The 12,428-nt window shown below is 52.4% G+C and overlaps 1 protein-coding gene across 1 annotated transcript; it reads left to right on the top strand.

The window, feature by feature from the left end:
• Window positions 1-290: 290 nt before the first annotated feature.
• ZFP3 (ZFP3 zinc finger protein) lies at window positions 291-9,467 on the top strand. The gene is made up of 2 exons (XM_084761473.1): window positions 291-519; window positions 7,787-9,467. Exon 2 carries the CDS (start codon window positions 7,795-7,797, stop codon window positions 9,268-9,270), a length of 1,476 nt encoding a protein of 491 aa, XP_084617599.1. The 5' UTR covers window positions 291-519; window positions 7,787-7,794; the 3' UTR covers window positions 9,271-9,467.
• Window positions 9,468-12,428: the final 2,961 nt, after the last annotated feature.

The raw sequence follows: 12,428 nt of genomic DNA, 5'->3' as shown, positions 1-12,428 counted from the left end.
CCTAAATCTAAGGGCCGAGGTTGACAGACTCTTGGAGAGGAGGAGAGGAGGAGGCGACACAGACGCAGCCCCCCGCGGGAAGAGAAGCAGCGGAGTTTCAAGTTTTCCAGCCCACGGAAACGGCAGGGGCGCGCAGAGCGGCTGCCGCGGGGGCGGAAGTGCATCCCCGGGAGCCGTTCTAGGAAACCCGGAGGACCCCGCGCCTCAGTGGCCCTGGGCGCAGTGAACGGGGACATTCCAGCGAGCTGAGCGGCCGTCGCCAGCCGCCGGGCGAGGATGGGGTGAGCTAGGGCGCAAGCGGAACGGGGAAAGCCGGGGCGGGCGAGGGGGCGTGGGCGCCGGCTGGCCACCTGTTCCTCCCGCGGGTGCGGCTCGCGCGGATTGGCCGCAGCCCGGCCCGGCACCGGAAGTGGCCGGCGTCGGTCGCCGTGACGCCAGACAGCAGCTGCGGTTCTGTGCGCGCCCGCGGCGCGGAGCCCCGGGGCCCAGCGGAGCGAGCGTGGGCGGCATCCGCCGGCGGTGAGGCCTCTCTGCTTTCGTCATGCCCCGGGGAGGAGGGCGCGGAGCCAGAGCCCCGAGTGCAGGCCCGCCCCGGACTCGGGTTTGCTGTGTGACCTTGGACTGTCTGGCACCGCGGCGGGCGGGCTGGTGGTGGCGGGGGTGGAGGGGTTTACTCGGTGGCACACGGAGAGGGTGGAGCCTGGGCAGTGTCAGGGACGGTTCCCAATTCCGCACCCAGGCCTTTTCAGCCAGGGAAGCTGAAGAAGCAGGGTCCGACGCGGGCATCCCTAAGACCTATGCCTGCTTTTCTTTTCTCTCTTCTTTGGTATTCCATACCCTAAGTATGTTGCTGGAACGATGCCAGACAAAAATTGACGCCCCCTTCCCCCCCCCCCCCGTGGCATGTTGTGACCTGTGCTGGCAGGCAGGAGGACATTGGCTTATGAAGGTTAAAGGAAGAGGTTAGAATTGCAGCTGAAAAATGGCTCAGCGGTTAAGAGCTCTTCCTACTCGTCCAGAGGACCCCGGTTTGGTCCCCAGAACTCACTCAGGCACCTCATACAACTACAGCTCTGGGAGGTTTGGCTCCCCCTGGCACCTGCATTTATGTGTACATGCGGCAACACTCATCTACACATAATTAAAAGTAACAACAACAATAATAATGGAGACTTAATTGAGCAAAATAATAATAATAATAATAATAATAATAATAATAATAATAATAATAATAAATAATAAATAAATAAATACCTAACTGAGCACAGAATTAAAGGAGTTCCCTTGATCCTGGATACTAGAGGAGGAAAATAATAGTGTCTTGTGAGAAAGAACTTTCTGGTTTGTTTTAGTTTGATTTTTTGACATAGAGTCAGGCTATGTATCTGGCAAGTCTGAAGCTCACTCTGTAGACCAGGGGCTCTCAGAGATACACCGGCTTCTGTCTCCCAAGTGCTGGGATTAAAGGCGTGCGCCACCATGCCAGACTAGCCTTAATCCCAGCACTCGGGAGGAGGAGGCAGGCAGATCGCTGTGAGTTCGAGGCCAGCCTGGTCTACAGAGTGAGTCGAGGACAGGCAAGTCTACACAGAGAGACCCTGTGTGTGGGGTGGGGTGGGGTGGAGACAACATTTGCTAGGGCCTGCAGATCAGCAAGAAAGTGGAGGGGACTGTGCTTTACGCCAGCTGCATCTTGAAGACGCACAGTTCCAGGAAATGGGAATAGTTTTAAAGAAAGGGCAGCGTTTGGGCCGCAGGAGGCTGAGCACACCTGCAGCTGCCAGCTGTTTTCGGAGGATGTGAGGTAGGATGCGGGGAGAGGAAACAGGCTGTGTCGTGAGGACACTGTTAGCTATGCAAAGCATTCATCCTGAAGGCCTTGTGAACAGCAACAAACAGGAAGCAACATGGAAACTGTAGTTCAGAAAAAGCCGTGAGACCCGGGGCTAGTGGAAAGCTGGCCGAGCGCCTCTTCCTGCAGGTGTCGCTGGGCGCTGGAGGAGGGGAGGGCCTTGTGCCCGGTGAGTAATGGAAATCAGCGCACTGCCTTAAACACACGGGTGTTTTCCTGAGTCACTGTGCCTTGATAGGTGTGTGCGTCAACTTTCTGAATGAGGTTTCTGAGACTTTTCTTCTAGCATGCCTTGCAAAGACAAGTCCGGGTTTGCAGAGTTGAGGACCCTGTTCTAGAGGTCTGCCTGTCACCCCTCAACATGAAAGCCAACTGGGTTTAGCCTCCCTCCGCAGATGGCAGCCTCCGTCCTCAGGGACAGCTCGGTGTGGATTTAGTAAAGAGACCAGAGTTGTGAAGGCCGGAAATGAGGCTCGGCACTGTGTAGCTAGGCCCTGGGAGTTTTTCTATGTGAGAAAGAGGTCTCATGTGTGGCTTTGTCTCTGAGAAAGTTACTTAAGTGGAGATTGGCTCTGATTTCTATGTGACACCTAGACACAACAATATTATTATGTCACTGGCAGAATTCAAAGTAAAGATAATACTGTGGGAGACTCTGTGAATTTGAGTCCCCCTCCCCTTTGTTAGTTGTGTCTGTCTGTGATAGGGCCTCTGCGTAGCCCAGGCTGCCTTCACATTGGTGTTTCTCCTATCTTAGCTTCCTGAGTTTGAGGGTTACAGACATGGGCACCACACCCCGTTCCCATCAAGTGATTTTCCATATCTTGTTGTACAGGTATGGATTTCCCAAGTGCTGACTTTGTTTAACACAAAAGAAACAGACAAAGCCTACAAGATGTTGAGCTGGACACCATACTGCTTGTCTGCAGTCCCGGGTGCTGTGGAGGCTGACGCAGCGTTGTGTTGGAGGCCAGCTTCGGGCACGTGGTGGGAGCCTGCCTCAGAATGAAATAAAAAGTAAACAAGGTGTGATGACACATGCGTTTAATCCCAGTACTTGGAAAGCAGAGGCAGGTGGATCATTGTGAGTTGCAGGCCAGCCTGGCCAGCTGGTACTACACACTGTCTCTTTAAAAAAAAAAAGGGGGGGTGGGGGGGGGCGCTGGAGAGATGGCTCAGAGGTTAAGAGCACTGTCTATTCTTCCAAAGGTCCTGAGTTCAATTCCCACCAACCACATGGTGGCTCACAACCACCTATAATGAGATCTGGTCCCCCCTACTGGCATGCAGGCACACATGGAGGCAGAATACTACATAAATAATAAATTAAAAAATTAAAAAAAAAAAAAGGACTGGAGGCCATACAGCATAGTGCTAGAGTCATGGGTTTACTCTTTAGAACTCTGAGAGGGAAATCTGTCAAAACCAAAACTGTAAAATAAGAAATTCTAGGAGACATGAAGATTTGAAAAGGAAGGTCAGATGGAAACACATAGACAATGAAGTATTAGCTGCTGAAACCATTCTTGCCTGGGCATTTGAGAGACTATTTGTGGAAATAAGTAATTCTTTTTTTTTTTTTTTAAACACGGCATCTCACTGTGTAGCCCAAAGTGGCCTCAAATTTGTTTCCTTCTGCCCTCTTAAGTGTTGAGATTAAAGACAATGGAATGGTACTTCTATAAGACAGTGCTTCCCAGATGACGCCATGGATGGAGAAGATACTGATGGCTCTGAGTGGTGGTGCGCGCCTTCAGCACCCGTGCTCGGGAGCAGGGACAGGCAGATCTCTGTAAAATTGAAGCCAACTTGGTCTGAAGAGTTGAGTTCTAAGCCAGCCAGAGGTACTGTATAGTGAAAGAGTCTCTCTCTCTCTCTCTCTCTCTCTCTCTCTCACTCTCTCTCTCTCTCTCTCTTTCTGTTTTTTGTTTTTGCTTTGTTTTGTTTTGAGACAGAGTTTCTCTGTGTAACCTTGGCTGTCTTGGACTCACTTTGTAGACCAGGCTGGCCTCAGCCTCACAGAGATCCACCTGCCTCTGCCTCCCAAATTCTGGGATTAAAGGTGTGCACTGCCACCACCTGGCCAAGTCTACTTTTGTTGTTTTTTGCTTTCATTTTGTTTGAGACAGGGTTTCTCTGTTTAGTCTTAGATGTCCTGGAAGTCACTCTGCTCCTCAGACTTAGAACTCAGAGATCACTTTTTGTTTGTTTGTTTGTTCTGGCTTGTTTGTTTGTTTGTTTGTTTGTTTTTGGTTTTGGATTTTGAGACATGGTTTCTCTGTGTAGCCTTGGCTGTCTTAGACTGGATTTGTAGCCCAGGCTGGCCTCGAACCCGCAGTGATCCGCCTGCCTCTGCCTCTGCCTCTGTAGTGCTGGGATTAAAGGCGTGCGCCACCACACCCATCCTCCAAGTCTACTTTTTTAAAGGGTGAAGTTCCATAGCATCTCATTGCCCCATGAGTGTCACTTTTGGATTTATTTAGTGTGTGTGTGTGTGTGTGTGTGTGTGTGTGTGTGTGTTTGTGTGTGTGTGTGGTCCTCAGCTTCATTTGACCAAACTGGCCAATTAAATAGTGATCTGTAAAGGAAAGCACATGAAGCTATTGGGAAATCACTGTTCCTGGAGCAAAACCTAGATTATGACTAAACCAGCATCCATTCTCATTCATTCTCCCCCCCACACACACACAGTACCAGCATCCATTCTCATTCATTCTCCCCCCCCCCACACACACAGTACCAGCATCCATTCTCATTCATTCTCCCCCCCCCCACACACACACACAGTACCAGCATCCATTCTCATTCATTCTCCCCCCCCCACACACACACAGTACCAGCATCCATTCTCATTCATTCTCCCCCCCCCACACACAGTACCAGCATCCATTCTCATTCATTCTCCCCCCCCCCACACACACACAGTACCAGCATCCATTCTCATTCATTCTCCCCCCCCCCCACACACACAGTACCAGCATCCATTCTCATTCATTCTCCCCCCCCCCACACACAGTACCAGCATCCATTCTCATTCATTCCCCCCCCACACACACACAGTACCAGCATCCATTCTCATTCATTCCCCCCCCCACACACACAGTACCAGCATCCATTCTCATTCATTCTCCCCCCACACACACACAGTACCAGCATCCATTCTCATTCATTCTCCCACACACACACACACACAGTACCAGCATCCATTCTCATTCATTCCCCCCCACACACACACACAGTACCAGCATCCATTCTCATTCATTCTCCCCCCCACACACACACACAGTACCAGCATCCATTCTCATTCATTCTCCCCCCCCACACACACACAGTACCAGCATCCATTCTCATTCATTCTCCCCCCCCCACACACACACAGTACCAGCATCCATTCTCATTCACTCCCCCCCCCCCCCCACACACACAGTACCAGCATCCATTCTCATTCACTCCCCCCCCCACACACACACACAGTACCAGCATCCATTCTCATTCATTCTCTCCCCCCCCACACACAGTACCAGCATCCATTCTCATTCATTCTCTCCCCCCCCCACACACACACAGTACCAGCATCCATTCTCATTCATTCTCCCCCCCCACACACACAGTACCAGCATCCATTCTCATTCATTCTCCCCACACACACACACACAGTACCAGCATCCATTCTCATTCATTCTCCCCCCCACACACACACAGTACCAGCATCCATTCTCATTCATTCTCCCCCCCCCACACACACACAGTACCAGCATCCATTCTCATTCATTCTCTCCCCCCACACACACACACAGTACCAGCATCCATTCTCATTCATTCTCCCCCCCACACACACACACAGTACCAGCATCCATTCTCATTCATTCTCCCCCCCACACACACACAGTACCAGCATCCATTCTCATTCATTCTCCCCCCCCCACACACACACAGTACCAGCATCCATTCTCATTCATTCTCTCCCCCCCCCCACACACACACAGTACCAGCATCCATTCTCATTCATTCTCCCCCCCCACACACACACAGTACCAGCATCCATTCTCATTCACTCTCCCCCCCCCCACACACACAGTACCAGCATCCATTCTCATTCACTCTCCCCCCCCCACACACACACAGTACCAGCATCCATTCTCATTCACTCTCCCCCCCCCCCACACACACACAGTACCAGCATCCATTCTCATTCACTCTCCCCCCCCCCCCACACACACAGTACCAGCATCCATTCTCATTCATTCTCCCCCCCCCCCACACACACAGTACCAGCATCCATTCTCATTCATTCTCCCCCCCCCACACACACACACAGTACCAGCATCCATTCTCATTCATTCTCCCCCCCCCCACACACACACAGTACCAGCATCCATTCTCATTCATTCTCCCCCCCCCCCCACACACACAGTACCAGCATCCATTCTCATTCATTCCCCCCCCCCACACACACAGTACCAGCATCCATTCTCATTCACTCTCCCCCCCCCCACACACACACAGTACCAGCATCCATTCTCATTCATTCTCCCCCCCCCCACACACACAGTACCAGCATCCATTCTCATTCATTCTCCCCCCCCACACACACACACACAGTACCAGCATCCATTCTCATTCACTCTCCCCCCCCCCACACACACACACGCACAGTACCAGCATACGCTTAAGACTGGGAACCTGACCTGGTGGCGCACGCCTTTAGTCCCAGCACTTGGGAGGCAGAGGCAGGTGAATTGCTGTGGGTTCAAGGCCAGGCTGGTCTACAAGTGAGTCTAGGATAGCCAGGCCTACACAGAGAAACCTTGTCTGGGAAAAAAAAGAAAGAATTATGCTCTTTAAAACAAACATTATTGCCAGGCATGGTGGTATGTGTCTCTGATTCCACCACTCAGGAGGCAGGGGCTCTGAGTTCAAGGCCGGCCTGGTCTACATAGTTGTAGGATAGCCAGCCAGGACTACATAGAGAAACTCTGTTTCAAAAAAAACATTATACTCAGACATAGTGTTGCACATCTGTAATCCTAGTAACCTAAAGCAGAAGTAGGAAAACCCTGAGTTTGACTCTAGATTGGACATAGACACTGACTCAAAAAAAAAGTACACATATATGAAGTCAAGCCTACTTGTAACTAATACAGTAGTCCTGGGACTTTCACTGTCCCTGCTACAGAAGTGAGTCCCACATGACAAGACAGTGAGCCTAGCCTTTGCTCAGCTGGCAAGCAGGGCGGAGATAGTCCTGCAGGGGCTCGCTCAGCACACTTACCCTCCCTGCATCCGAATGCCAGGGCCAAGAAGGTGCTCTGCACTGCTTCTGGCCTACGTCCTGTCAGCCCCTGAGTGGGCAACCCCCCTGTCCTGTCAGCCCCTGAGTGGGCAGCCCCCCTGTCCTGGCAGCCCCTGAGTGGGCAGCCCCCCTGTCCTGGCAGCCCCTGAGTGGGCAGCACCCCTGTCCTGGCAGCCCCTGAGTGGGCAGCACCCCTGTCCTGTGCTCTGCAGGCCTGCTGGGTGTACAGAGCTGGTCTAAGAATGTGTCCTCTTGCTAAGCGCTGTGTGGCTATTCCATCTTAAACGTTATTCCTGTTAACATGTCACTTTCCTGTTTCCTTGCTCTTTTCCATAGAGCCTTCTGGTAATAGGGCGTTGATTTCCCCAGGTGTTGGCTTTACCAACTTTGAGCTCTCCCTTAACTCACTGTTACTCAGCTTTTGCTGGCGTCTCTGCCATAATTTCCCTCTGTCCTACGCTCTGCCTCCGATGGTTTTTCTTACTCCTTTAAGTCAGAATCAGCTCTTCAGCATGCCTACCATGCACACAGCGGCACTGTGTCTTTGCTCAGATGTCAGTGCTGCCCTGAGTCTTCACACTGCTGTGTGTGTCATTTAGAGGGGACAGGCCGCCTCACATGCTAACCCTCTCTCCTTTCAGGTTGTGATATGGGGACAGAGAGAAGGAAGGTGCTTCCCAAGGAAGAAATTTCTGAAGAATCTGAGCCTCATGGGCTGACGGTAGGAAAACTTGCCCTGGGGGGTTACCAAGGCCGCGAGTTTGGAGCAGCTAATGAAGCAGACTTACTAGAGGGGCGTTTGAGAGAGTCACCAGCAGGGATTATAGAGCAGATGTGTCCCCAGGACAAAGACTGTGCATCAGGGCCAACTGTCTTTAAGAAGTCCTCCTCGGGTGGGAAAGGCCAGAACTACAGCGAGCGCGAGAGAGGCTTCGGCCCCAACCCCGGCGCGGTGCTGTGCCGGGGAGACCCGGCGGCAGAGGGGGATAGTGTGGAGCTTACGAAAGCACCGAGGACTCCGGTGGGAGAAAAGCCTCACACGTGTAAAGAATGCGGGAAGGCTTTTAATCAGAACTCGCACCTCATCCAGCACACGCGAGTTCACAGTGGAGAAAAACCCTTCGAATGCAAAGAGTGTGGGAAGACATTCGGAACTAACTCCAGCCTTCGACGGCACCAGCGGATCCACGCGGGGGAGAAGCCCTTCGCTTGTAGCGAGTGTGGGAAGGCCTTCATTCAGAGCTCACACCTCATCCACCATCATAGGATCCACACTGGGGAGAGACCTTACAAGTGCGAAGAGTGCGGTAAAGCCTTCAGCCAGAACTCAGCCCTGATCCTGCACCAGAGGATCCACACCGGCGAGAAACCTTATGAGTGTAACGAGTGTGCGAAGACCTTCCGGGTCAGCTCGCAGCTCATCCAGCACCAGAGGATTCACACCGAGGAGAGATACCACGAGTGCAATGAGTGTGGCAAGGCCTTCAAGCACAGCTCGGGCCTCATCAGACACCAGAAGATCCACACCGGGGAGAAGCCCTACCTGTGTAACGAGTGCGGGAAAGGCTTCGGTCAGAGCTCGGAGCTCATCCGCCATCAAAGGGTCCACACGGGGGACAAGCCCTACGAGTGCAACGAGTGTGGGAAGACGTTTGGCCAGAACTCAGAGATCGTTAGACACGTCAGGATCCACACCGGGGAGAAGCCCTATGTGTGCCGAGAATGCGGGAAGGCCTTCCGGGGCAACTCGGAGCTCCTTAGACACGTCAGGATCCACACCGGGGAGAAGCCCTACGAGTGCTTTGAGTGTGGGAAGGCCTTCAGGCGCACGTCCCACCTGACGGTGCACCAGAGAATCCACGCTGGGGAGAAGCCCCACCAGTGCAGTGAGTGTGCAAGGACCTTCTGGGATAACTCTGAGCTGCTGCTCCACCAGAAGATCCATGTCGGAGAGAAACCTTACGAGTGTGGCGAGTGTGAGAAAACGTTCAGCCAGCACTCGCAGCTCACCATCCACCAGAGAGTCCACACTGGAGAAAAGCCGTACGAGTGTCGGCAGTGCCGGAAGACCTTCAGCCGGAGCTCTCACCTCCTCCGCCACCAGAGCGTCCACTGTGTGGAGTGACCTCCACACCAGCAAGGCCGGCAGACTTCCTCACGTGCTCTGCACAGTTCTCAGAGGACATGGAAGGACGGGCCTCCCTGTGCGCACACGGAGTCCTGTGTCAGTAGGTGGCCGGAAGGGATAAGGCAGTTTTGTGAACTATTTATTGACAAGTTTCAGTGTGCTAAATTAAATCATAAACGTTTTTCAGGCCTTAATTCTCCTCTGTCCTCCTTTTCTTCCTCCTCTCCCTCTCCACAGGGGTCTGCACATGTGTCCAGCCTAAATTGTTGTTTTCTGTGAAAGGTGGGGACAGGATTCACTGTTCCTCAGAGCCACCGTGTTGACTCAGTGACCTCTGAGATGTTAGTCATGACATATTCTGTCACTGCTTAGCCGTGGAGCACTGTAGGAAGCGCCCCCACCCCCTTTTCTTTTTTTTAAAGCCTCCTATGTCCATCAGAGAGGCAAGAAGAAGCTGTCACATCTCCCCCAGCTGGGTGTGGTCACGAGAGCACAAATGTTGGAAAGGTTATCCAGCTTACCACCATGGCCAAGTGTCTGGCGGAGAAAGGCCACACGCTCTCATTCCTGACAGGGTGACAGCAGCAGGAGCAGGGACCAAGTGCACATGGCACACTCCTGGGAAGTCAGCGCCCAGCTCTGCAGCAAGCACAGCTGCTGCTGGACGTCTTCTGCCCGTGCCCAGTGGCCTAGCCTCAACTGTGTGCCTGTCTTCCTCTGGGTTTTCAGGCTTTGACTCACTGTTCTATAAACGGTTTCCTTTTCATGGGACCCTGTTCAGATAAATAAGGAAGGCTAGGTGATGTGAAAAGATATAAGCTTCCCGCCTTTTCAGTAATACTGCCATGTTCATTTTGGCTGGAAGATTTTGAGGCGTGCGTCAGCGTTGCCCAACTTTAAAGATTTATTATGTATACAGTGTTCTGTGTGCATGTGCACCTGCAGGCCAGAAGAGGGCACCAGATCTCACCATAGATGGTTGTGAGCCACCAAGTAGTTCCTGGGAATTGAACTCATGACCTTTGGAAGAGAAGACGGTGCTCTTACCCTCTGAGCCATCTCTCCATGTCTTTTGTGTCATGTCTCCTTGTTTGAGGTAGGTAGTGGGAACAGAAGCTGCAGCAGGTAAACCTAGCAGGGCCTGGATTCTTGTCTCAGCCCAGCCCTTCAGTTCCTGGTCTCCAGGTTTCTCATCTGCAAAATGAAGAGTGTTGAATAAAACGATCTCTCAAGTTTCAACCAGCCGTTAAGGAAATACACTAATCACTATTATTTTCAGTGTTTGAGTTTAATAAGGCTTTGTATGCACCAGCCAAGACTCCATCACTAAAGCTACACCGTCCCTTCAGAGGCAGAACCCCGATGTGGTGTTCAGGCCGGCCTTGTGCTCACTGTGTGTCCCGGACAGATGTCAGCTCCTGATTCTCCTGCCTCAGCTTCCTAAGTGGTTGGGACCTGCACAGCAGGTTTCTGGTCATCAGTATTTACTGTTTACCATGTGCCAGGCAGTGTCCTGTTGGCTTAAGAGTTACTTCCCACGGGATCTCTATGATGTGGGTACACCTTTTAAAAATAGCTTTATCTAAGTACAACTTTTAAAAGTTCGTGGTGTTAAATGTTTGGTCGAGTGACTTTGAGTATGTCACAGAGTTGTGAAATTTTCCTTCCCTCGAGTGGTTCACTTTAGAAGCGTCTCGAAGTGCAGTGACGAACAGCCAAGACTATCCGAAGTCTCCAAAAAGCCCCGCCTCCAGTTCTGGGCTCATTTATTTATTTATTTATGGTTTTTCGAGACAGGATTTCTGTGTAGCCTTGGCTGTCCTGGACTAGCTTTGCAGACCAGGCCAGCCTCAAACTCACAGCAATCCCCTGCCTTTGCCTCCCCAGTGCTGGGATTAAAGGAATGTGCGGCCACCACCTGGCATCTGGGCTCATTTATATATCTCCTCCCAGAGTCTGTTCACGGGATGCTTTCAGCTGGCAACAATCAAGCACCCCCACGAGGTGGTTGGTCTAGTGGATTCACCTCACCTGTTCTCACAAGACCGTTCCGATCCCACCCTTGGGATCCTAAAAAATAGGTTTAGCTCTCCTTCAGCCCTGAAATACCAGCCAGGGTGATAATTAAAAACAAAAAGCCAGGACTCCCAGCATGGAGAGATGGCTCAGCCATCATCCCCGCCAAGCTGATTCGGTGCAGGTCGGAAGCATTGCCAAAGTCGGCGCTGGCAACGCTGTAGGGTGGCTCTGGCTCACCTCTGGGACAGACGCACTGTCTCGCACAGGTATGAGCATGGCGCACTGCCCTGTCTAAATTCCTCTTGCCTTTGGGCCCCCGGGGGGTAGTGCAGTTTGTCTGAATCCTATAGCTCACCTGTGTGGTTTACCCTAGTCTCAGCAGACTTCAGCCCTCCGTGGACTGAAAAGAGCAGCCGTCTGTGCATTGGTACCAGTCAGAGTTAACCTATGCCTGTTTGCTGACTGTGGGCCCAGAGGAGACACCAACAGAGGAACTGTAACAGACATGGACAGCCAGGTGGCCGAGGAAGGCCCTGGGCAGGGTGTAGTGAGACCAGCCCTGTGCACCTCACACCTCTATCTTCCGTCTCCATGGCCTCTGCCTCTCCTGATCTAAGGATACCAAGTAGGGTCCCTCCCTTCCATTCAGAGGGAGTCTGGCCTAGGGCCCCCAAATCTGCAAGAGCAGCAGTATGGCTTTCAGGCCACCTCAGCTTCCAACTCCACCAGGAACTGACATCGCACAGCCTTTGAAGCACCACCACCTTAGACCCCAACACCCCGACCACCTCCACTTCTAGGGTGTCCTCCAAGTCGTGGGTGGTAGGTCTCCCCAACCCCACCGCCTCCCCTTCAGTGTGGGCGTCCTCGGCCACCTGCCACAAGCTGAGTGCGCCTCCCTTCTATGCAGAGCTGCTGGGCCCTATGGGCTGAGGAAAGCTGGGCGGGTGGTGGCTGCCCTCTAGCGTCCGCAGGGATATCTGCCAGCACCGTGCCCTCCCTTCTCCCTTTAAAAAAAATCAAAAAACAAACCCAATGAATGTTCATTATTTCATTAGGACACCATACAGGTACACGGTCTACTCTGAGCATATTCTCCCCATGCCTGCTACCTTGAAACAAAACCTAGTGATGTG

Source organism: Acomys minous (assembly GCF_964271855.1).
Source record: "Acomys minous genome assembly, chromosome: 16".
In the NCBI taxonomy this organism is placed as follows: Eukaryota; Metazoa; Chordata; class Mammalia; order Rodentia; family Muridae; genus Acomys; species Acomys minous.
Note: the sequence above shows the minus strand (reverse complement) of the source record. Positions and strands in the feature narration are given on the sequence as shown.

Coding starts and splice junctions, on each gene's coding strand:
- ZFP3 (XM_084761473.1), top strand. CDS start 7,795: ATGGGGACAGAGAGAAGGAAGGTGCTTCCCAAGGAAGAAATTTCTGAA.